The sequence below is a fragment of the Oculina patagonica genome, chromosome 13 (genome assembly GCF_052425735.1).
Source record: "Oculina patagonica isolate OP01 chromosome 13, crgOcupat, whole genome shotgun sequence".
NCBI lineage: Eukaryota > Metazoa > Cnidaria > Anthozoa > Scleractinia > Oculinidae > Oculina > Oculina patagonica.
The window spans coordinates 19,563,293-19,590,634 of record NC_135770.1 but is presented as its reverse complement, the minus strand read 5'-3'; the positions used below and the strand labels follow the sequence as shown (position 1 = coordinate 19,590,634).

General features: G+C 38.5%; 1 protein-coding gene across 1 annotated transcript; it reads left to right on the top strand.

Moving 5' to 3' along the window:
- On the top strand, positions 1-27,098 carry LOC144635463 (uncharacterized). The gene is made up of 22 exons (XM_078494566.1): positions 1-283; positions 1,993-2,152; positions 2,687-2,880; positions 3,125-3,421; positions 3,962-4,255; positions 4,694-4,853; positions 5,588-5,781; positions 6,222-6,515; positions 6,616-6,918; positions 7,948-8,101; positions 8,489-8,682; positions 9,738-10,028; positions 10,471-10,666; positions 11,478-12,202; positions 18,660-18,895; positions 19,048-19,351; positions 19,920-20,155; positions 21,408-21,711; positions 22,158-22,393; positions 25,270-25,573; positions 25,880-26,115; positions 26,508-27,098. Exons 1-22 carry the CDS (start codon positions 46-48, stop codon positions 27,096-27,098), a joined length of 6,141 nt encoding a protein of 2,046 aa, XP_078350692.1. The 5' UTR covers positions 1-45.
- Positions 27,099-27,342: the final 244 nt, after the last annotated feature.

The following is a 27,342-nucleotide window of genomic DNA, read 5'->3' as shown; positions in this document are numbered from 1 at the left end:
CGACCATCGAATGTGACACTGACAAACCTTAAGTACGATGAGGTGATGGTACAATGGGATCCTATTCCCAAGAACACTGCAAACGGCATATTACTGGGATACAGAGTTTACTACTACGAGTATTATTATTATTATTCTCATTCAAATGTGAACACTAGTAGCCCCAATGTTCATATGGTGATTCTAAGAGGTCTGAAGGCGGCGCAAAGCTACAGTATATCAGTGGCAGCGTTTACATCGAAGGGTGCAGGACCACAATCGTACTGGAGAGTTATTACAACAGGTAAAATTTATTTCTGGTGAATTATGACGGTTACAGAACAACTTTTTGATATGTCATTAAAGATGTGAATATTGTTCATCGTGGTGTAAGATAGGTAATGAACGTTTATTCGTTTGCATGTCTCACGGTAGAATCGCTTTGAGATGTTGATCGCGACGTTTCGACTGCAATACTGCTAGTCTTCATCAGGCGATGAGGTCGATTGTTTACGCGTCGCTATTTATGCACGTTGGTTCTGACACAACTCTTCGGTCTTACTTAGTACGACCGAAAGACGCCCTAGAACCAGGCAAACAAGAAGGTGTTGTATACAAAATTCCATGTGAATGCGGCAAAGTATATATAGGGGAAACAGGGAGAGCGATGCAAGACAGGATAAAAGAACACGACAGAGACATAAGGCTTGCTCATACACAAAACTCCGCAGTTTCGGAGCACGCAAACGAAACGGGGCATATTCCTTTATGGAATCAAGTCAAGTTTATCGATCGTGACCCTCACCGATACACACGCAGGGTCAAAGAGGCTATCCAAATAAGACTTCATTCTAATAACATCAATAGAGATAGCGGAATTGAAATTCCTGAAGCATGGATACCTACGATCAGAAAGCATAACAGCCGTTCAACTACAAAGCGGACCTATGAGGGAACACCATCTGTTAGTCGGAATAATAATGAGGATCGAAATGCACCAATCAGAGCGAACCAACGTGCATAAATAGCGACGCGTAAACAATCGACCTCATCGCCTGATGAAGACTAGCAGTATTGCAGTCGAAACGTCGCGATCAACATCTCAAAGCGATTCTATCGTGAGACAAACGAATAAACGTTCATTACCTAACTTTTTGATATTTTCTCGCTGAGGAAGAAGAAATAAAATACATGAAGTTAGTCAATAATCAAGCACTAGTGAAAAATGAGAGGTTGGAGAAATAGAGTAAAAGTACTTGTAGGCCACTTATCGAATAAACACATGTAGCATTGTCGTCCGTACGCGTTGTCTCTGTTAGCCATGTTCAAAACGAGCAGGGGACTGGGTACGAATATTCAATATCGATTGGATTGAAAAACTGGGCCTGTCATCTGAAAGAGCATCCAAAAATTAGTAACTCAACCAAATTTGAGAGTTATTGGTTTAAACGCAAAGGCATGGAACTCTTTTAAAAATCGTTAAAATAAGAGAGCTTAGTATGACTGGATGGACAGCTGTCCCTCCAATCCATACTAAGCTCTCTTATTTTAGCAATTTCTAAAAGTAAACCATACCTATGCGTTTAAACCAATAACTCTCAAATTTGGTTGAGTTACTAATTTTTGGATGCTCTTTCAGATGACGGGCCCAGTTTTTCAATCCAATCGATATTGAATATTCGTACCCAGTCCCCTGCTCGTTTCGAACATGGCTAATTTTTCAAGGCAATTGAGATACAAAAATTCACGTGAAACTCCTACGTCAAATTCCCTCGTTTAGAATTTAATATCGTTTCACATAAAAAAGTCTGCGTCCTCAATAAGTGTAGCTACTTTTTGCCTTTCTAATGATAGCTGGTCAATAAAGCCTACAGCATACTTTTCTAGTCTTGCAAAAACTCACTGAAATTATTTCCGATCATTTCTTTGTTCTTCAATTAATTATTTAAATATTTATTTATTTATTGTCTGTTTCTTTGCTTGTTTATTGACAAATTGATTTAATTCTTTTAGGCTGCGGAGGGTACATAAATCAGTCATATGGTCAGCTACATATTGGTAATAATAGAGGCGGCTCCAGTTACGTAAGCTGTGATTGGGTGATTGGCAGCGTGGGCATAAGCCAGGCAGTCGCTTTTGTCTGGATACAGGACCTGTACCTCATTTACTCCTTGTAAGTAAACGACTGGCCCTTATTTGTGCGAACGTAAGAGTGGACTAAAATCGTAGAACGTGGGGACGTGGGGTATAAGAAGAGGAAGGAAATTAGACAGGGCTAATTTAATACATTGTATCATGAATCAGCTCGCGCACTTGCAAATACAGCAACAGAAGGTTCTACAACAATATAAACACATAGTTTCATCTAAATGAACTGTCTTAGGTTATCATTTTGAGGGACTTTAAATGCACAACTAGGAGTTTTTATTGACTTATAAGTCAAGAGCTAGGACAATTTGGTGGAAGGAAGGACGTGGACTAGGATAAACTTCACTTTTCTATGTTATATGAAGAAAACATGACAAATCACTAACTCTTTTTGTAGTAAGCTTCAAACTCTTTTTGTAGTAAGCGTCAAAAAAGCAACCCACGAGGGTCTATGGTACTTCTTAAATTTTATAATCTGCGCACTATTCAGTTGGCTTAACGAAGCTCGAAAGGAGTGCCGGCTTGAATATTTACTTGAATTAACTGTCTTTCATTTCAGTGAGTATCTACAGATCAAGAATGGAAATGGCTCGGTTGTTCTAAATCAATATGGATACTCTTCAGCTGCACCTAAACCTTTCCTGGAAGTCGATTTTGGGAAAACAGATAACATTAGTGTTGAGATCTACCTCTATTACCGCTACAGTCACTTCAACATTCAATATGGAATTATGAAGCAAGGCATACAGTCAGGTTGGTTATTTTTATTTTAATGTTCGGAACGCGTTAGGAGCATAAGTTTCAGTTATTTGTGCCTTTGCCTTGAATTCGTCATAAAGCAGTACCATGTGCGAATGAAGTTTTGGTAACATGTGCTAAGATGCTTGACGAAGTGGTACTCATTGTGCATTGATGATGCCGACGACGATGAAGACATTGATCTCGTTTTAATGTCCACTCCACACTCACCGTGCTACAACTGTGTTATATCTTTCAGCTTTGCTGATAGCTCACTGGAACGTTACAGTTGGACATACCACAAGGACAAGCATTACAATTCATTGGCAAGACCTAACACCAGTGATCAATAAACAGGTCCTTCATTACATCGGTCTAATAAGAAACAGGAATGGAAGCGACGTTTTAAACGCAATGGTTGTACATGGAAATGCAACTTATGCAAATATCGCTGGACTTTCAACTTACACGGAGTATCAAGTAAGCGTCGTTGGTGTTAGTAGTGATGGACAACCTTACAAGAGCTCCAACTTCACAGCCTGGACGGAAGAAGGAGGTTTTGTATTTTTTTATGCTCTTTTTGTAGTAAAAAATATGAGGGAAGGTCTTGCAATCGATGGGGGCAAGAGGTCAAGGAATAGGTGAAGCACGTTTCACTTACGTAAACGGTCGATTACATTTTAGCGACGCGTAGAATTTTTTTTTTTACTATAATAGATTTTTTTTTCTTCCAAAAATATAAAACGTGCATGTCACCACCCAAGATTAAACCCAGAACCTCGGCCCTGCTAGCATCACTCCCTCATCGCTACATTAGCACGCCGATCCGCCAGCGAATAGCCCTCCTATATATATCTAAATGAGTACCGACGAATTTTTATAGTAAACTTAATTACGAAGGTACCCCACCTAGTGTTGACTTGCCATGGATTACAATCCCGTCCAGAAGGACTTATAGAACTCATATTCCCTTTATGCATGCTACCGAGCTACCGAAACAGGATATGTAAGCGCTGAAACGGATGAGATCTACGGTTTCTCTGATTCCCGGGACTTGAACAGACTTTCTCCTTTTAACATTGGTGATTTGTTTCAGTCCCCAGTAGAGGTCCATCAAACCTGCGATTGTCAAACTTACAGTCCGGTGAGGTCAAGGTACAATGGGAACCTCTTGCTCAGCAGTATGCCAATGGTCGAATCCTGGGATATTCAATTTTCGTTTACGAGTATAATTACTATTCGACGTTTATTAAAACCGTTAACACCAATAGCCCTGATGATCACATGGTGATTTTAAGAGGTCTAAAGGTAGCCCAGCGATACAGAATATCAGTTGCAGCTTTTACTTCAAAGGGAGTGGGACCACAGTCGTATCAGTACATTACAACAGGTAATTTGTTTATCGCTTTATCGAGATAAACAGCGAATGCACTTTATACATTTATGTGTGATCAGATTGGTATTTTCATATTTTTAGATACTGTTGCTAGTATATAAACAAATAAGAGAGAGAGAGAGAGAGAGAAAGCCTTTATTTAAATAGGGTGACTCCATCAGCTTTTACAATAAAAACTGTTATCAATAAAGGCTCTAGTAAAAAGTAAAAATTAAAAGTCGCTAAAAGCCTTACAGCGTACCTAAAATGAACAATTGGGAAGTACGGGACGTAAAAAAAAACAGCAGCATAGGATTGCAGATACGCATCGAATAAACGTAGTGGATGTTTCAATGCAGTTAGTTTTTTTTAGTAAGCTGAGCTGCATTTCATAAAGGGCGTCCAGAATGATGCTTTTATGTTTACTTTATATTCCTCCATTTCACTCTTTAGGTTGTGGAGGAAGTTTAAGCCAGACCTTTGGCGAGCTGCACGTTGGTCGCAGAAGCTACTATAGTTCTTCCCTGCGATGCACCTGGGCAATTGGCAATACAGGCATAGACCAAGCAGTTCTTCTCGTCTCTTTACAGGAATTGTACCTCTCATACTACTAGTGGGTGACATAAATTACATTACATTCGGCAAAACGAAAACAATTCCAAATTCGGTTGTTTAGTCAGAACACATATATTGATTATAAAAGGACAAATAATGAGAAATTTTCATTAAAATTTAGGGGGGGGGGCTCAAATATGCAAAAAATTACCTAAGGAACTGAAAATATTCGAATCATATCGGCTATTTAAAAAATCAACAAAAGATTATTATGCATTCCTTAAGCTAGGTTGTAATTAGTTTTAATAATAACAAAACCTGCGTTACTCTATACAATCGATACTTACATCCATCTGCTAAATTTTAAATAGAATATGCATGAGGATCTTCGTAGAAAAAGCTCCGTAGAGCTTGCTAAGATCTCCAGCCATTGTATACATTATCTTCTGAAGCAGTTTATTTGACATTTTGTAAAATGAATTAATATAATAGAAAATAAAGATTCCATAATTTATTATAACAAAAACTCACAATGTTTTAACATGCACGCGGAATGTTTTTCTCATAGTATTTGTAAAATGTGAGATATAGCTCATATTGAGCTGTATCTTGACGGCTTGATTGTTTTATGCACGTTTGGTGGTTTTCTGAGTGATTGCTTGATTGCTCATTCGATCGTTGCATTGGAGTGGTGGCTGGTTGACTATTTTCTTGACGGATGGATTGATTATTGGTTTGATGCAATTATAGGGGAATCATTAGTTATTTTTAACCATTTTTCTATTTTCACAGTGAATATATAAAGATAATTGATGGTGATGGCTCTATAGTTTTTTATCACTATGGATATTCGTCCTCTCCTTGGAAAACTTTCGTGGAAGTCAAGTATGGAAACGCGACGAATGTCACAGTAGAGATCTACCTAACATACCGCTGGAGTCGGTTTAAGCTTCAGTATGGAATTGTGAAGCAGGGTCTTCCGTCAGGTGAGTTATTTTATTGTCATTTCAAATTGATTGGCAAGGGCGACATGGAAAATGAGGTACTTCTCTGTAAATTGACATTTTTCGCCTATAGAATCGGACAAAGAAGAAAAAATACGTTCTAAACTGAACTTGACAAGAAGCATTTTTGGTGCGTTACCTACAACTGACGGACACATTGAAACCGTCGTTTGAAGCGCGCTTCTCTGTGACCTTGTAAGAAAATAGAATTCGTCTCTAATTTCTTTGTTCTCTGTTGAGTTTTATTGGCGATGGTGGGGGGGGGGAAGCGGGTAGGGGTTCTCTGTTGTACCTCCTCCTTATTTCAAATTTTTATTTCATCTGGAATAACGACAACATTTATGCGTAAACACACTTTCTATTCTTATGTATTGCGTTTATCCTTACACATGTAACTGTGACGATTTTGCTTTATTTGTTAGCTCTGCCGGTAGCTAACTGGAGTGTATCTGCTGGTAACACCACACAAACAAGTATCGCCATCCACTGGCCAAATCTCACACCAATCCTACATCAACCAGTTCTTTACTACCTTGGTCTTATCAAAAGCTCTAATGGCAGTATTTTAAACCAAGACATCCTGTCTGGAAATACCTCTTCTGTTGCATTTCATGGACTGTCACCATATAGAGAATATCGATTGAGCGTCGTTGGTGTAAATGGTAGTGGGCAAGCTTACAAGAGTGCTAAAGTTATAGCCAGGACGGAAGAAGGAGGTATGTGCTAAGAAACCTGATCTATGTCAATCCTTGAGCTGAATACATTCACTCCGTCGTAAGGAGTGTCTTTCTTATCACCGTTTTTTTTTTTTTTCAGTTCCTAGCAGGGCACCATCAAACATCACTTTCACAAACGTGAGATCAACTGAGATCACTGTTAACTGGAGTCCTCTTGCGGAGCAGTATGTTAATGGACTGCTGTTGGGATATAGAATTTACTTCAAGAAGACTGGGTATTATTCTATATATTCAAACGTCAGCAGTGTTAACGTTACTAACCCTAATACTACACGCATAACGTTAACGGGACTAAATCCAGGACAACGCTACGACATCTACGTGTCCGCTTTTACGTCCAAAGGAGAAGGACCGCGTTCCTATCGCTACTACGTAACAACAGGTAGGTCTTTCTAAATAAAGTTTCCAGTTTCTGCTCGGAACACGGCTAACTCTCAAAAAGGCAGCTTTTTCAACTTCGTTACGGCGGTTTAGTTGCCTTTATTAACTTCTTTTTGATAAAATTCTAAGGGTTTCCAAGCGGCTTTCAAGCAACACACCTAAATTTGAATATAGCAAATCACAGTAATCGTAATAAGTATATACCACACAAGTGAATAGTGCTTTTCGCGCGCACTGATTGGTTAACTCGGAGGTGATTAGCAAAAATACTATTCACCTCCGAGCAGCTAAAGAGAAACAAACTGCCTTCGCGCGTCGCTTTGTTTATAGCCTGCAGGCTACTTTGTTTACCGAACGTAATGTTTTGGTCCGCTAGTTATTCAACTTGTGTGGTATATACTAAAACAATTATTCACCTCCACTTCGGTGAATAATTGTAAACTAAAACAATGAACTTACGAGAGCTTCGATCAAAACTTGCAATCATCCCTGAGAGCTAAAGAAAAGAAAAAATGGCGAAAAAAACCCCAGTCATGATCTGTGATTGTTTTTGCCCTTTGACTGGTTTAAACAACAGCATGTTCGTTGTGATTTGACAAGGCACGCTTTGCATGTTTTATGAACCAACATTGTACAATGGCGGATCTAGGGGAAGTGCCCGGGGGCCCGGGCCCCCACCTTATTTTCAGACCAAACTGAGGCCCGAAGGGCCGAGAAAAATTATTTTCGAGAGCGGGCCCCCCTCTTATTGTAGGGTATGGATGATCGGTCCCCCCACTTACGTGAAGGTCTGAATCCGCCACTTATTGTATGCAATAAAGTTTCAATACTTACTTCATTAACTGATCAATTAAAGATTGGTTGACCTTCGGGAATTTTTGGCCATGATGTCAATATCCCCGGCGCTATTATCCTCCAGTACGGCCCTCACACTCGGTTAATATCAGTAATTGACTCCAGCTATCGTGACGTGTGTTGCTTCTGGTAATGTCTTTTTAATTTACTTACTGACTTAATTTACTTTTTACAGCTTGCAAGACCATTGTAAACCAAACTGTTGGACTCATAGACGTTACACACTCAGATTACAATTATTTATACTGCTACTGGACAGTAGGCAATGTTGGTGTAACTCATGCAGTTGCCCTCTTTCTGATCCATAAGCTGGATTTGAGTTACTGCAGGTAATTATGCTACTAATAATAACCATGGGAAGTTTATCCCCAAGTTCAAGAGAAACTATCAAGCTTTCGGTATTATCTTTTGCTTGTGTCATATCGATTAGGTTTTAGGTGAGCCTATCCTCCCTTAACTCAGTATAGCTTTTTTGTTCACGGCGAACGAAAACGTTTAGATGGGTTGCAGTGTAACTCGGGACATCATCAAGAAATGAGTCCCGGCCCCATCGTGTTTGTACATGAGGTATCATGCTGCCCGATAAACTGTGGCCAAAGTAAAATACCACATGGAACTCCTATCGAAATTTCAAACATTTTAAAGTTCTTTTTCCTATATTTTCGTATAAATAATATGTGGATACCTTATTTTGTTGAATTATTTTTTTTTTGCAGTGAGTATGTAAAGATTTTCGACGGCAATGGAACTGTACAATTTCACCATACAGGATGCTGGCCTTCGAGTTATGCATCTCTGGTCGAAGTCCCATTCGGCAAATCCAGCGACATTACAGTTAATATCCGCTTGAGCAAATTACACAGCCTTGTTAAAGTTAAGTTTGTGGTTTTGGAAAATGGCCTCAATTCAGGTTGGTAAATTATTTAAGTAACACTTAAATGGCGCCCGATTAAAAAAAACGAATTATTTCCTAACAAGCTGGCCAGCTTCTTTCATTAAATACGTGTAATAAAAGTGTCTACAACTACTAATTAGCAATTATTGGACGAGGCTGAGTATGATATGAAGAATTATGCAGATCGAGGAGGGTGTTATCCACCGAAGCATAATTCTTCATATCATACCAAAGTCGAGTTCAATAATTGTTTTTTTAATCTTTCAAAATATTTCGACGGCTCTGAAAACACAAAATTCATTGAAACGGGTTCTCGTTTCGACATAAATTGTTTTGCAAAACAATTGAAAATTCTTCCGCTATAATGCTGGATTTTGGATGTTTCTTACTGGAAGATAAGCTCTAAATAACAAGCGACTTACCTTTTTTTCTGTCACTATCGTCTCATAAAGTGAAACGTTTTTCGTCGCGGAACGTTCAATTCTAGCGACCAGTTTGAGCTAGTTCTCACTTCGGCGTAAAATAGTGGCAAATTCCTCCGCTGTTTCTGTCCTGAAGATGAGCTCTAAATCACATTTGCCTTTCCTTCTAGCTAAGTTTTTGTGTTTTTTGTTGTCTTTGTAATTTGTTAAGCTTTTCGTCGTAATGTTGAATTCTAGCCGCCATTTTTGTGCCAGTAAAATCAATTCAAAGTCGATTTAGAGTCGCCGCCTGACGTCAGCGGTCCATGGCAACGAGGTTGACTTGCGATCGGTTAATTTTAGGTGTAGGACAATTCAATCGTCGTATAATAGGACCTGATTCCAAATTTTGTCGGCGGTAGCCGGTTAGCTGGAATTAACCGGGGATTGAATGCCAGTCAGAAGTGGAGAAATATTTTGAATTAATAATAATTTTGTTCATCCACTCGATCATTCGCTTCTTACGTTCATCTGTCGTCTAAATAGTTCATGCGATTAATTTTTTAAATTATTTTCGATTATTTTTTTCCTTCTTTAAGTTTCGTTGTTGCCTCTTTTGTATTAACTACTTCTTTCTCACAAATTTACATTAAATATTATATCTTTCAGCTACTGAGCTTCCTGGCTGGACAGTGTCAGTAGATAATACCACCAGCACAAGTATATTTATTCAGTGGGCAAACCTAACAAGTCTTCTTAACAGTCAAGTCCTCCATTACATCATCCTCTTAAACGGAACAAATGGAAATGCATTGACCCATGAAATTACTGATGGAAACGTACTACATACGGAAATAAGTGGACTCAAACATTCAACAAATTACAGCGTGAAAGTTGTTGGAGTCGATGAACGAGGGCGACCGTACAAAACTCTTGAAGTGAATGCCACGACTAAAAACAGTACGAACAGTTGTGAAACTAATACACGTTATTTTATTTTCTAAGCAACGTTTTTTAGCCTTTACATTTAAGTGTTAAGCTGAGACGGAATAGTATTTCTTATCTAAATTTCTCTTTGTGTCAGTGTGGCCTTGCAAAATGCTTGCTCGAGGAGTTTTACTCGTGCCTGAGTTTGTATAATTATAATATCAATCGCTTATAAGTGCATGTCTGATTGGCTAACGCTTATGCATATAATCAGGAGGACTTTTATTGAAAAGTAACCAAGTTCACTATGCTCATTAGGGTTGTTTGCACATATGGTCACATATCCATATTTGGGATTTGCAAGTAACTCCTCTTCTTAGCGTATGCGGTAACATTTAGCATTCAGAAATTGTTAGATAATTTGTAAAAGAAAACATACTAGCGTTTCATGCTGTATTCATGCTGTTCTTTTCAGTTTCTTGTGGATCTCGGCCTAGCAGCTCACGAATCGTTGGCGGTACAGTTGCTCCAGTTAACAGCTGGCCATGGCAGGCAATGCTGCGAGACAGTAGTGGCAGACAGTTTTGTGGAGGTTCATTGATAGATCCACTTTGGGTTGTCACAGCCACTCATTGCATATATGGAAAGTCACCGTCATCTGTCAAAGTAATGTAAGTAGCAAGTTTCGAAGATGTTCGAGCGTACGTTTCTTCTCGGTTACATCAGTCGGGGGAACAAGTGCCAGTTGATGGTGACATCACTTCTCTGAGAAGTGACTGAACCCGCGGTTTTCGTCCCAGAAGTTGCTAAGCAACATGACTAATTTGTACGCGCGATTGCTTTCGGAGTAGTCGTGAGCGCTCGCGCTAGTTTTTGATTGAATGAAATAATTCGGAAACTCTTCGAGTGCTTCAACGAAGATTTGCCAAAACCGGCACTTATTCCCCGACTGTACATCAGATCGATAGCCTTAGAGGCAAAATTAATTCGAGTAGCCACATGCCGATCAAAATGTGTGGTAGTTAATACCCAAAGGATCGTACGATCAAGTTAAAACAGTATAGAAGAAGGAAAGAATATATAGATGATAGATCTGAACCCTAGACATATTTCATACCTAAAGCAAGACACCAAGTATAAAACATCACAAACGATATTAATTATAAACCCTCTCTTTCATCCTTGCAAAACAACGATAAAATGAAATGAAAATACCAGCTAAACTGAATGAACCGCCAAGAGTAAAACCATCAAAGACATATTCTGAAATATCCTTCGCACTTTTAAGTTGTTGCTTACTCTTTGATTGGCAGACAAGCCTGCAGAATGAACAGAAAGAAGTGAAAAAATGTAAAAAGAGTAAATGAAAAGCTTCGAAAACGCTTCAAAGCAATTAATTGCAACAATATGTTTTATGATTCTCTGGAGAAATAACAAATATGTATAACTTATATTGAAATTCTATCCTTTATTACGTTTAAGGTTGGGAGCTCATTACAGGTCTTACGGAACAGTTGGGACAGAACAGAGCTTTGATGTTGTAAAAATCATCCAGCACGAACAGTACAACATCCCAAACAGTTGGAGCAATGATATTGCACTTCTTCAGTTATCAAAACCTGCTAAAATAGGCAAAGGAGTTGGTCTTGTTTGCCTGTCAGACAACAGATATCAGCTTCCCTTTGATGACCTTAACAACAAAACGTGCTGGATAAGTGGCTGGGGAACACTTTCCTATTATGGTGTCACTCCAAACGAGCTCCAGCAGGTTGATATTCCTCTTGTTTCCAAGCAACGCTGCAATGCATCGTATCCTGGCATGATAGATAACTCCATGATATGCGTTGGCAAAGACCAGGGCGGAGTGGGAGGCTGCCATGGTGACAGCGGAGGGCCGCTTGTTTGCGAGTTCGGTGGTAAATGGTATTTGGAAGGAGCTACCAGTTGGGGTGGATTACCATGCGCCGCTCCCGCAAAATATACGGTATTCGCCAATATTCGTTACTTGAAGTCATGGATAATAAGCAAAACGACTGGTGCTTCTGTTCCCACCCCTTCAGGCCCAGCTGTAACGTCATGTGACTTTGACTCTAGTTTGTGTTATGGCTGGCAACAGTCATACTCAGATGTGTTCGACTGGACACGTCAGTCAGGCTCGACCTCATCTTCGAGTACAGGACCCTCATCGGATCATACAAGCGGATACGGTAAGTTTTTTACATATATGAGGCTCATGATATGGGACCTTATTATGCGATTTTCAATGGGTTCATAAAAAGGAGGCAAAAATCCTCCAACTTCTGGAATAGAACATGCCGCCAAATAAAGCTTTAACAACGATTAAATGGCAGTCTTTTAAGTAAATGCGTTTTAGTAGGTCATTTGTACATAGTCACTTTTGTACCTGCATAAAGTACATCGCATTTAACATTTAAGAAGTCGGGTGTTTATCAATATCGTCGAGCTGTTCATGGACTAAATTTTACTAGCTTACACTCCTATTATCCCCCAGATTATATAATATTATAGCAATTTTGCGTCTTGAAGGAATTGAAGTATTACGTTATTATACTTTCTAAACAAAAATCAGGGCGTGTATGTAGATGACAATACCATTGTGGGTTAATTCGTAAATTAAAACGCAAAACAGATCTACACTTGTGTGCTCTTAATAAAAACGTAAACCACAAAATGGGCTGCAATATTATATCCGAAGTTCAAGGTTTTTTTTTTTTTTTTTTTTTTTTTTTTTTTTAATATTTTTAATTTCTTGCCATACAAACATACAGTACAAAATTACAAAGAAAAAAGAAACACTACTTACAATTTAAACATTACTTACAGTCCTAACGCTACTTACTTACACTAATACAATACTTACTTACACTACAACAATAAATTATTACAAGCTTAACATTACTTACTAAAAACAAAGCACGTTAAAAAATAAACAAGGTATATTATGCTATGGAGAGCAGACGAAAAAAGAGACATGCAAAGCAAACACCAGCTTTCTAAACAAAAGGTCAAAAAGCAGGTTTCAAAAAAATAGAGTGACCTAAAATATTTTCGGTGGAGTTTTTTTAAAAGGTAGAGTGGAAAAAGGAAATAGTCTAACTTAATACAGGAATAAAGATATTCCATTTTCTGTAATGTTGAGCAAGTGTACCTTTTTTCCTGGCAATGTAAAATTCTAATTTAAGAGTAGCTCTTAATTTAGCCTTAAAAACTGGTAAAGAGGGTTTAATCTTATCAAGCTTACACCTATAAATAAAATATTTTCCAAGAAGAAGAATATGGTTAACTACCATAGAGTCTGTATCGATATCAAACTTACCAAACAAAACATCGGTGAGAGAAAAATTTAAAACTTCATTCTTATGGATGGCCAACCACGACAATACCTCTTTCCAGAATACCTCGCTTGCTTTACAAAGAAACAATAAATGCTCGAGGGATTCATCTTCAGAGTAACAGAAAGCACATAATGGCGAGTCTACAATCTTAAATTTATAAAGTCTGTCATTTGTATACACAATATGGTTTAGTAATTTGTACTGAAAAGCTCTTAACTTTGTATCCAAAGTAACACTAAACGCTAGAGAATAGATTTTCTTCCAATCGACGGAGAGATTTGGATAGTCATTTTTAAATTTCTTTTGGGCAGTAGGAGGAATTACTTTACGAGAAAGAAACTCTTCATAAACTATTTTGGAGGGAATGTTAGAAATATCCAACATTTCCCCCTTTATTGGCACTTCAAAAGAATTTGCAGGGCAGGAGTATGGTTCACGGTATATACTCTCACCCTTGATAATGGAGCGCCATTCCTTTGGAATGGCACTGACTACTCCCATTAAAAGGAAAAATTGACTAGGTGATAGTTTTGACCTGAGAACTTTATCACTTTCCAGAAACGTATTGTCTTTAGAGACTAAATCTCCGATTTTGCTTATCCCACAATTTATGCGGAAAAAGGCATGATATAAAGATTTACCTTCACATAGAATGTTTTTATTATTCCACAAGTATTGGTTCATAACATCCCCGTACGAAACCACTTCTTTACTTGAAAGAGTTGACCACGCAGCAAGACAATCTTTGTAAAACTCGGGTAAAAATATGGGCAATTTTGGGCAATCAAAATGACACTGAAAAATGAACTTTCCGCCTAGTTTTTTCAAATAGTGGTTTAAGAAGATCTTCCAGGGACTAACATAGTCCTCAATATACTTCTTCACGCACATTATTCTTTGCGCTAGAACCATAGATTCTATATCCAGCATCTTAAGCCCTCCATTTTCAATGCAATTAATCAAAGCTAACCGTTTAACCTTATCCTTTCCTTTCCAAATAAAGCTGTAAAGTTCTTTATTGACTGCCTGTATGAGATCTTTAGACACATGAATAAGCGACGCTTTCGACATAAATTTCGGAATAGCAAAAGATTTAACGATTTGTATCTTTCCTATAAGTGTGAGTCCCCTCCATTTCCACATGCCTAATGTTTTTTTAATAGACTTTATAATTGCCTCGAAATTATCCTTTTTCCTAGAAAGTTGATCATAATCAAAGTGTACGCCTAAAATCTTAATTGAGCGTTTAAATTCATAGGAAGGTGATTTAGACAAATTTTGGACCCCTAAGCAAAAAAATTCTGTTTTTTCCTCATTTAATTTTAAACCTGAGAATCTCGAAAACAGATCTAAATTAACAATCAGGTTCTCATACGAAGACTTATTCCTCAAAAAACATGTCATGTCATCCGCGAAAAGAGAGATTTTCACAACTTCATCCTCAATTTTGATCCCTTGAATCTTGTCATTTTGTCGAATACTGCAAGCTAGAACTTCTAAACTAAGAATGAACAAGAGAGGGGATAACGGATCCCCTTGTCTCACACCACGGTCAACATTAAAGTAACTTGTCGCAAATCCATTATTTATTACGCAACTAGACACGTTTGAGTAAAAGGTGCGAATCCACTGAATAAAAGATGGTCCGAAATTGAATGTGCGAAGGACCTTCAATAAGAATCTATGGTCCAAAGAATCGAACGCTTTCTCAAAATCAATTGTTACAAGGATACCCGACTGATCACTACATTTTGTATATTCTAATACATCATCAATGGTCCTGACGGCGTCAAATATTGATCTTCCTTTCACATAAGCGTTTTGGTTGTAATGAATCAAGTCAGGAAGTATATTCTCTAATCGTTTAGCTAGCGCTTTGGAGGCTATTTTGGTGTCCACATTAATTAAGGAAATCGGTCTCCAATTTTTGATCAGCCTTTTATCTTTTCCTTTCTTTTCTAATGAAGTGATCACCGCTTGTTTCTGAGAGTTAGATAACTCTCCGTGATTATGTGCATAATTGAGACAAGCTACCAAATGTTTTCCAAGAATAGGCCAAAAGGCTAAGTAAAATTCCGTTGTAAGGCCGTCGTTACCAGGTGTTTTGTTCTTTTGAAAACCATTCAAGATGTTGAAACATTCACCGATAGTCAATTCTACCTCACACTTCTCTTTCTGTATTTCAGACAGTGTGGGTAAGGATACGCTGTTAAGAAATGCGTCTAATGAGGCTTCACTTTCTCCAGTAGAGTTCACTTGGTAAAGATTTGAGTAGAAACTTCTAAGTTCGGCCATTATTTCCTTGGGATTCGTTGTCAGAGATTGATCCTCCTTAAGAATCTTTCGGATTGTGCTCTTTTTACCCCTAGAGCTCTCCAAGTTCAAAAAATACTTGTTGCTTTTCTCTCCTTGCTCGTACCATCTTGCCCTTGAACGGATTATAGCGCCTTGTGCAATGTATTCATATTGAAGGTCATACTCGGTTTTCAAAATCTCTAGCCTATTCAGATTATCCGTAGATGGATCCTGGTCACAAAGCTCTTGAAGGATTGTCAATTTTTCCTCTAGAGATGTCAATTTCGCCTTCCTTTCCCTCGCTTTGCGTTTACTGTATGAAATTGTCTCCTGTCTAATTTTGAATTTAATGAGATCCCAAAGCAATCTGGGATCTTGTATATCCCTAAATTCGTCAACCCAAACCTGGTATCTATCGTTTATTAGAGCTACATAGTCATTGTCATCTAATAAACTTGCATTGAACTTCCAGAAGGAAGGACCGTGTGATTTTTCTTCTATTCCATTAACTGACAACAGAATGGCTGAGTGATCAGACTTTATGGAAGGAATAATGCTCACCTGATCGATCTCCTCCTGCAAGGCATTATCGGTTAACCAAAAATCAAGCCTCCTTTGGATCACAGGAGTTTTCTGTGTCCAAGTAAAACGTCTTATTCCTGGGTTCCTAAGTCGCCAAATGTCTACTAGATCGTACAGTAAGCAAATATTCTCAATCTGCTTAGCTGATTCCTTTAATTTTGGTTTGCCTCCACAACCATCAAGGTTGGGGTCTAAAATAACATTAAAATCTCCCCCAATGATTATTCTACAGTCGTCATCTATATCAATGTTATCCAATTCCTCCTTGATTTTGTCGAAAAAGTGAGTTTGCTCACTCGTTTTGTTTGGAGCATAGATGTTTACTAATAAAAACTTTTGATCTTGCACCAGCGCCTCGAGAAAAATAAAACGACCCTCTTTGTCCTGCCGCATGGACTTGATTTGGAATTCCAAATTATTTTTAATTAAAACGAGCACGCCTCTGCTATGTACAGAACCATGCGAGAAATACATCTCACCCTTCCACTGCTTTTTCCAAACATTTTCAACTTCCTTAGTACTATAGGTTTCCTGAATAAAGCAAATGTCGACTTGTTGTCTCATTACCCATCCAAATACTGCTTTCCGTTTTTCAAAAGAACGAATCCCACGAGCATTTAAGGATAATAGTTTAAATGCAAAGTTGCTTGCTGTCATGATTTTACCACAACTTTTAGAATTTGTAAAAGGCCACCAATGCAGCTGTCAATGGAATAACAAAAAGCGTTACCTGAATTCATTTCCATACAAAAGTTGTGAAGAAAAATATTGCGTAAAGCAGGCGTTTGTTTGCGGAAAAAAAAATTAACACTCTCCCTTATTGCATTTGCAATTAACACCCTACAAGACACTAACGAATAACGAAAACGACAGAACATAAAAGGTGACCAGAAACACTGTTGTGCCACCGTAGAACGACTCGAGGAAATTGATTGAAACAAAAAACAACATAAAAATAAACACAAACTAAATACGAAAACTAAGCGGAGAGGGGAAATGATGATTACAACGGTTATTTGTTCCCCATAACTTCGTCTATTAAATCATAATAAGGAGAAAGCAAGGCCATTTACGACTGAGGCAAGCTTATCTAGTTACAAATTCGCGTTCAATATAAGTTCAAGCTGTGCCTAAATATAGGCATCAAACAATCCAAACAAAAAAGTAAACGTCAATAATTAAAGTGGGTTTAAGTGTCCATCGATATACAATTTATCCGGTTCAGCGCGGCTGAAATACGCGATCTTACCCGCTTTTCTTGCATCGACCAGCTTCTTCGACTGGAGCTTCCTTCGGTTAACTATTTCTTTTGGCAGGTCTGCAGCGATCCTATACCCGGAATCTTTCAACGACTTTCCTTTTGAGAAAACTGCTTCTCTGTCGCTATATCTAAGAAACCGAGCGATTATTGCTCTAGGGCTTCCATCATCATGAGGCTTTCCGATCCTGTGGACCCTTTGAAATTCGATACCCATTGTTTGGACACCACATTGCTGTTCCAGGAAAGAATTAAGCACCATGCGACAGTCTCCGCCTTCTTCTTCCTCGCTAATGCCGTAGAAACGCAAATTTTCTCGCCTTTGATACACTTCAGCATACAACAGTTTGTTTTCCAATTCTTTGTACCTGTTCTCACAGAACTCGCTCGCCTTTTCTCGGGCCGCTGTCGCTTCGTTGACTTGCGTATTGAATTCCTGGAGGCCATTTTGTAACTCTTGTACGGCCGTCCTCGTGGTCGAATGAGCATCTTCTAATTTTTCCACTCTGCCTTCTAATGAGTTGAATTTGGTCTCCAGGTTGGACACCTTAGTGTTTATCTCCTCAAGTTTATTGTCCATGATCTCTAATCTTTTTAAGATAAGATCTAATTTCGTCTCCAAGGCGTCCGCCGACATTTCGAAGACCTCAGTAGATCGCTCGGGCGAGGTACCCGAGTTAAACTCTCTTGCTCGTTTTTCCACGGGCGATGCACCAGACGCGCTCGAATTACTGCTTTCTCTAGTTCGCTTGGGATTCATAAGAGTTTAAGGCCTAAAAACATCATTAATTGACGAAGTTACGCGGAGCAGTTTGAAACACGTCTACAGCCTCCGCATGCCTCGACCCAGTCTTCCCGAAGTTCAAGGTACATGCATAAATTTGCACGTTTGCATTATTTTGGTGAATGCGGTGGAGCCACCCTTGATATTTTAGATAAGCCATCAAGCTCATTTTTATACCAAGGACATTTTAAAATGCTGCATACTTTTCGACGACCGGTTGACGCGACCACAAACTGATACAGCCAAAGCACATGGAATATAATTGATCGATGATGGCGCAAAAAAAATGTACCTTTCAACCTGATTTAAGTGTAGTGGTGGTTGATTAACTTACCGATCGTCTACGCCTGATTTATCACTTCCTGTTGCCGTCTTATTTTCCTCGACAGGGTACTACATGTACATCGAAACATCCTCTCCCCGAAACGCCGGCGATAACGCAAAGCTTGAGCTCTCTGTATCAGGAAATGGAGCACTATCTTGTCTCAAGTTCTATTATCACATGTATGGGGCCACTATTGGAACTCTCAATGTGTTCAACGGAAATTCGGTGGTATTTAGCAAGTCAGGAAACCGTGGTAGCTACTGGATAGAGGCAACAATAACCATTTATTTGGATAGCACTGTAAGTTTCAATCAGTATCACATGTCATTTGCCCATAAAACAGTGCAGTGAAACGTATAGAAAAAATATTAACATTTATGGTATCCCGGGTATGGTATGCGCGAATTGAAAGTTGGCTTCTTTTAACTAAGACTATTTAATTTTACTTTCAGATAACATTTGAAGGAATAGCAGGATCTTCCTTTACGGGAGACATAGCCATTGATGATGTCTCCATTACCAATGGAAGTTGCATTAATCAGACTGCAGCACCTCCATCAATCCCGACAGGATTCACACAAATGCCTAACGCTTCTATTCCCACTTCAAGTCCAGCTGTAACATCCTGTAACTTTGACTATAATTTATGTTATGGATGGCAACAGTCCTACTCAGATGTGTTTAACTGGACACGTCATACAGGTTCAACGCCATCTTTCGATACAGGACCCTCATCGGATCACACAACTGGATATGGTAAGGTTTCTTCATCCAACTTGTAGGTTCGAAAAAAGTATGTCGCTTTTTGTAACTTCACTTTTTACGCTTCGAGAACGAGCAATTTATGTTTAAAGCTGTTACTATCTTGTCGTTTCTTTTGTTTCGTCTCGGGTTACTTTTAGATGATTAGTTTAGCATCTGCAGGCTACAATCCACGCCACAATTCTTGGGACACTTGCCGTTTTTTCCACTTAAAACAGGGAAAAAGTCAACAATTACCCCCCTGCCCCATTGCAATGTTGTGTACCTTGAAAAAACAATGCCTTCCGTTGACGTCTATTTTGCAACATTGGTTTTGGGGGGAGGGGGTTCTCCATTTCTGAGAATTCGAAACTTAATGTCACGTTATGATTGTTGAAATGAGTGTCCCAAGCAATTATGGCAAGGATTGCATGTAGTACGATGGCTAACGTGACGCAGTACATTTGATATGGTGTTCGCGCGCGAAATTGCGTTGAGACGATAAACTTTTGGAAATTAAAAGGCTGGCTTATTGATTGACAAGTTCAGGAAGCTTCAATTTTTGTCTTGTTTTCCTGGACAGGATATTACATGTACATCGAAACGTCTTATCCCCGAGTCGCCGGTGACAACGCTAAGCTTGTGCTCTCTGTGTCAGGAAATGGAGCACTATCTTGTCTCAAGTTCTATTATCACATGTATGGTGACACTATGGGAACTCTTACTGTCTTCAACGGAAATACGGTAGTATTCAACACGTCCGGAAACCATAGTAACTTCTGGGTAGAGGCGAGAAGAACCATTTATTTGGATAGCACTGTAAGTTTCAATCAGTATCACATGTCATTTGCACACAAAAAAGAGAAGTAAAACGAATAAAAAGTCTCAATGAATTTATCGAACCTTTTAGAAGGCAGGATATAACGACGATTGTAAATTGCTCATTCATTAACACAGATTAATAGAAACATAAATTTAGTACCCTGTACGGCAAATTAAAAATACAATAAATCAATAGAGATTGAATAAATAAGTAGCTGTGTCAAATGTGCGAGGATACAGAATTTGAATCCCGATACCACGAGCTTGCGAGGGAAATAGGCTTCTTTCGATATAATAAAATTCAGCTTGGTAGCGAGGCCAAGAGGACACAAACAAAAGAAATTCTACAAGCATTTTTATTCATTTCTTTTGTTTATGTCCTCTAGGCCTCGCTACCAAGCTGAATTTTAATGTCGAAAGAAGCCTATTGCTTCAAATTATAGGGTTCAAAATTAGTAAGAAAATGAACTTGGTAGGGATCGAGAAAAGTTCGAGTTAGCAGAAGGTTTCAGTTATTGAGATTCAACTGTAAAAATGGAGTCGCCACCCAATCATGCCAACGGCTGCAAAAAATGCCAATATTGATTAGATAGTTTCAGTGATTTTCAATCGCCTTGTTTAAATTTAAATCCAGTTATTCTATCTTATATTTAATCAGATGGTTCTACATAAGCATAGCGTCAGCAAAGATCAGCCTATATATTTGTCATTTAATGACCCAAAACGTGTAGACCATTCTGATCTCTTGCATGTGCATAGGAAAAAGGACAGCGACAACAGCCACTACAAACAAACAAACAAACAAACAAGAACCTTAAATGACTACTTTTTTGTTAAAAAAAATGTATCTCAAAAGGGGAGATGAAACAATTTTGTTTTGCTTGGTTCAGAAAACAAACAAGAAAAAATGATTTATTTTTAATTAAAAAGAAATCCTTAACTATAAATAACTTCAACTTCTGCCTATGAGTTTCTTCTCAGCGTCATGTCGGTCGTATCATTTTAGTCTGAATCGATTGCACTTTAATGAGCATAAGCGCTCATCTGTGAATAAGTTGGGTGTTTATTTTTATTCACCTCTGTTACACCAAGACAGTTATAATTAGCCACCCCCTCCAGGCGAGGGCTTATTTTTTAAAGACCTTTTTACGGAAAAGTTTATGGTGCTGAGGCTTAACAGAGCTTTTGTAGTATGCATGAATTAGAGCTTAACTTCCATTAACTAGAACTATTTTTATTTAACTTTCAGATAACATTTGAAGGAATAGCAGGATCTTCCTTTACGGGAGACTTAGCCATTGATGACGTCTCCATTAGTAGTGGAAGTTGCTATGGTCAGACTGCAGCACCTCCATCATTCCCGACAGGATTCACACAAATGCCTAACGCTTCTATTCCCACTTCAAGTCCAGCTGTAACATCCTGTAACTTTGACTATAATTTATGTTATGGATGGCAACAGTCCTACTCAGATGTGTTTGACTGGATGCGGTATACAGGTTCAACGGAATCTATCGATACAGGACCCTCATCGGATCACACTACTGGATATGGTAAGATTTCTTCATCCAACTTGTGGGTTCAAAAAAAAAGTCTGCAGCATTTTTTTCTAACTGCACTTTTTACGCTCTCAGAGTGAACTGTTTATGGTTAAAACTGCAACTATCCTTTATGTTACTCACAGCGTAACCTCTTACAATTAACAATTATTCCATTCGCCCTTGTTGGATACGAGGTGGTAAATTATAGCCAACGAGGCGCGAAGCGCCGAGTTGGCTATTAACCCCTCGTATCCAACAAGGGCGAATGGAATAAATGTTTTATTAAATTCTTTTTGAATCGACTAGAAATTTCATTTTGATGTAAACGAAGTGATAGTATAAGGAGGCGCGGTGTTCACTTCTTGAGTTGAATGAAACACGCGAGGAAAGCGAGTGAGACGGCTAGCCTATTGATTGACAAGATCAAACTACAATTGCTGTCTTGTTTTTCTGGACAGGATACTATATGTACATCGAAACGTCTCCTCCCCGAGTCGCCGGTGACAACGCCAAGCTTGAACTTTCTGTATCAGGAAATGGAGCACTGTCGTGTCTCAAGTTCTATTATCACATGTATGGGGCCAGTATTGGAACTCTCAATGTCTACAACGGAAATGCGGTAGTATTCAACGCGTCCGGAAACCATGGTAACTACTGGATAAAAGCGGAGATAAACATCTTTTTGGATAGCACTGTAAGTTTCAATCAGTATCACATGTCATTTGCGTGTAAAACAGTGCAGTAAAACGAATAAAAAGTCTCATTGCTGCGTCAAACCTTTAAGAAGGTAAGGTATAAGGACGATTGCCAAGTCCTCATTAACACAAATTTAAAGAAACATAAATTTAATACGGCAAATTACAAATACGATAAATTAATAGAGACTGTACACATCAGTAGCTGTGTTAAATATGAGAGGAGCATGCTAAGTATTGAAGGAGAGACAGTCTTTGAATCCCGATACCTCGAACTTTCGATCGAAGGGAATTGGTCCAAGTTATAGAGGTTAAGAAAATGAACTGGAGAGGATCGAGAAAGGCTCCAGTTAGCAGAAGGTTTCAGTTATCGAGATTCAACTCTATTACCTTTTAAAAAGCGACAATATTTTTTTAGTAGAGTTGCCACTTAACCATGCAAACGTCTGCAAATAACGCATTTTTTGATTGGATCGTTTCAGGTGCTTTTCAATCGTTTCGTTTTAAACTAAATCCAGTTAATGTATTTGATAGTTATTCTGGTGATTTTATAATAGCGTCAACAAAGATCAGCTATAAACTTAATGTCAGTTAATGACCCATAACTTGTAGACTCCTGGACTCTTGTGCGTGGGGAAAAGGACAGTGAAAGGAACCATTTTAAACAACCAACCAAACAAACAAACACACAAAGAAGAACCTTAAAATGATGACTTTTTTCTTAAACAAAGCTTCTCTATAGCCGAGATTAGATAGTTTTTTGTTCCTTCTTTCGGAAAACAAACAAGAAAAGAATGATTTTTGTTAATAAAAAAACTTCAATTTCTGTTTATGAGTTTTTTTCTCGGTGTCATGTCGGTCGTGTCTTTTTAGTCTTAATCGATCGCATTTTACTGAACAAAAGGGTCCATCTGTAAGCACGTCTGGTATTTATTTTTGTTTCACCTCCGTTTACCATAAAAGCATATCTAGCCATCCCATCTAGGCGGGAAATTTTTTCAAAGACATTTTGAGGGAGAAGGGGCGAAGGCCTAATGGAGCTTTTATAGTATGCATAAATTGGAACTACAACCATCGTCAAAAGTGTTGGCACGATTACCAAAATAATCCCTTTTATTTTTTTCTTTGTTCGTGAGCGGGCGGTATTCTACAAATCCTGCTATCTGATTGGTTCCGGGAGCGGGCGCTATTCTCCAATCCGGCCCGCACACAGCGGGCGGTATCCGTTGCGAGATGAATCGTCGAGTGTGTTAACTGTGTTTTCCGCGCGAAATCATTTTGCAACGTTGTACGAACGTTTGCTCTGCAAAACCGAAATAGCTGCTCACCAATCGTTGTAAATGTGAAAGGACAAAATAGAAGTGGAATTAAAGGCCTCGAAGTTCTTCCAAAGACGAGTATTCATTTCTTTATCGTCAAAGTCGAGTTCTAGTTTCGTAGTTTGTGGTTGTTTGTACATTTCGCAATCATTTTAACGCCATTGCGGTAAGCTGCACCGGGCCACTTTTTTGCCAAAGTAAAACACTAGTTGACATCATTCAAGAAAATGAGATTTTTCAATTAAAAACAGTCAAAATAATTCTCGCAATATTGTGCCATACGTCCAAACTACGCATTTCATTCAGTTTCACTTTCGCACTGTTTATCGCAAAGAAATTCTGCTGGGAATCAACGCAAAGTTTATTAATTCGTTAAATACAAGTGTGTATAGCTGTACCGAAACTGTCTTTCAGTTAGATAGTATTTTTAAGTCAGAGAAATTAACATCCAACGAACAGAATTCCTTTCAAAACATTCATCGGGGAAGCCGAATCGATATAAAAGTGTCCGGAGCGTGCAACTTCATTATATTTGTGCAACGGCGTTTTCACAAGTAAAGTTATTTTTAGCAAAGTCTTTCCCGCGAAAATTACTGCTTCCGATGAAGTCAGCTACTAAGTTGCGAGGAAATACTGATATCATCGCTTGAAATACTGTCAGAACACTCTGGAAAAGTTTCCTCGCATGTATCCGCTATGTTAACTTCCTTGGTGGACCAAGTACTTTAGTTACGTATCGACAGTCTATTACGAAATCGCTTGTGATTGGCTATCCAAAACCAATTCGCGGGAAAATCCTATCTAAAAATAACTATACTTGTGAAAACGCCGTTTCACAGACGCAGTATGGAAGTTGCACGCTCCGGATAATAATGCTAGGGCTCGATTTTAGATTAATGTTATATTTACTACTTCAATTTCTTTTATATAATTATTGAACCTCTTCAATGTAAATTTAATATGTTGAACCTTTATGTGAGTACGGTTCATTTTAATAAGCAAAGCGATTTTATTCCGAATTAAATAACAAACAGCATTTTACTAATTACAATCTTGCTAATCCGTCGATCGACTCAACATTGAAATGACGCGCAAATACAAAGATTTTGTGACACAATCTTTCTAGGTTTCTTTTAAAGACAAACTGAAAATAGGAAAAAAATAAAAACGTTATTCACCAGCCTTGGTCGGTCCGTATTGGGAAAAACTGTGTCCTCGGTCTTGGAACCGCCCTCGGCCTGCGGCCTCGGGCGGTATCCAAGACCTCGGGCACAGTTTTTCCCAATACGGACCTCCCCGGCTGGTGAATAACCTATATGTCTCCCCCTCCCCTTCTCAATGTTGAGCTCCCGAACATATTGCACATACAATCCTTAGCCATAATGGGTTCAACATTGAAAGGGGGGAGGGGGACCTCGTAAAATGTTTGCATGTGTCATTAAGAAAGTTTAAGCGTCAAGTATCTGCATTTTTATCTTTTAAGCGTAAGCGTTCCAACTACTTCTGTCTATGGTTGTAGCTTTTATTAACTAGAACTATTTTTATTTTACTTTCAGATAACATTTGAAGGAATAGCAGGATCTTCCTACACGGGTGACATCGCCATTGATGATATCTCCATTAGTAGTGGAAGTTGCTATGGTCAGACTGCAACACCTCCATCATTCCCGACAGGATTCACACAAATGCCTAACGCTTCTATTCCCACTTCAAGTCCAGTTGCCACATCGTGTAACTTTGACTTTTATCTATGTTCCGGATGGCAACAGTCTTACTCAGATGTGTTTGACTGGACTCGTCATACAGGTTCAACGTCATCTATCGATACAGGTCCCTCATCGGATCACACTACTGGATATGGTAAGGTTTCTTCATCCAGCTAGTAGGTTCGGAAACATTCTGCTTTATTTTTTCTAACTTACCTTTTACGCTTTAAGAACGAATTATTTATGGTTAGAACTATTACTATCTTATTCTTTATTTATTACTTTGAGATAATTAGCTTAGAGACTGCAGGCTTGTACGATGGCTAACATGTGCCACAGCACGCTTGATATGGTGTTTGGGCGCGGAATTGTGTAAAGATGATTAAGGTTCACATTAAGAGCTAGCATATTGATTGACAAGTTCAACAATCTTCAATTTCTGTCTTGTTTTCCTGGACAGGATACTATATGTACATCGAAACATCCTCTCCCCGAGTCGCCGGCGACAACGCCAAGCTTGAGCTTTCTGTATCAGGAAATGGAGCACTGTCATGTCTCAAGTTCTATTATCACATGTATGGTGACACTATTGGAACTCTCAATGTCTACAATGGAAAAGCGGTAGTATTCAAATCGTCAGGAAGCCACGGTAACAACTGGATAAAAGCGGAGATAAACATCTTTTTGGATAGCACTGTAAGAGTTTATCAGTATTAATATCAGTTTCCTTACAAAAACAAGCTGTAAAATATCTAAAACACCGTGTTTTTGAGACGATCTTGGCATAAGTTGAGTGTCTTTGATTTCCTTATTAACAAGATTCGAGTTTATAGAAAACAAATTTAGTCCAGCAAATGTTTGAGGCTAAGCCATTTAGTAGCTGTGTGAAATATGAAAGGATCATGCTAAGTGTTAAAGAATTTTTCATGCTAAGTATTAAAGAAGGTTTTTCCTTTTGAAAAAAGTCAAATTTTTGTTATGAATGCAAACCTTTGTATGGGTGTGTAGCAAGATTTACTATCCAGCCACAAATACGTCTGTAAATATTGTAGTTTTTGAATACAAACCCTTCTTTTGTTTATTTTTAGGTAACATTTGAAGGAATAGTAGGTTCGTCTTTTACTGGTGACTTAGCAATTGATGATGTCTCGATAAGGAGTGGAAGTTGCTTTGGTCAGACTGCAGCACCTCCAGCGTCCCCTGCGACAACCACATATACGCCGCCTTTCTCTTCAAATTCAAGTAGTTCATCCACTAAGAAGCCTACTTGGTATTCAGTTCCATCGACCTCTAAGCCTTCAAATTCAAGTAGTTCATCCACAAAGAAGCCTACTTGGTATTCAGTTCCATCGACCTCTAAGCCTTCAAATTCAAGTAGTTCATCCACTAAGAAGCCTACTTCGCATTCAGTTCCATCGACCTCTAAGCCTTCAAATTCAAGTAGTTCATCCACTAAGAAGCCTACTTGGTATTCAGTTCCATCGACCTCTAAGCCTTCAAATTCAAGTAGTTCATCTAGTGTGAAGCCTACTTCGCATTCAGTTCCATCGACCTCTAAGCCTTCAAATTCGAGCAGTTCATCTACACACAAACCTTCTCTGCCTACATCTGGCTCACAAGGTATTCATTATTCTTTGTCCCTAGCTTCATTACTAAAAAATGGCTTATTTTTTGTGTAGATGTTAGTATGTTTGTTTTATAACGTTTTCTTCAACGAGAGCATTTTTTGTGCGAGGAATAATAAAGTGAGAGGAATCAGATGAAGAGAAATAACTATGGTGAGTTAAGAAGCGAGGTTGATTTTGGAGATTTTTTACAGTTTGATGGACCAGTGTGTGCATGGTTGACGGTCTGGCTTGACACGAAGGAAATTGTCAAAAAAACAAGCAACAAATTATAACGCTTAACCGGTTTTTTGACTAT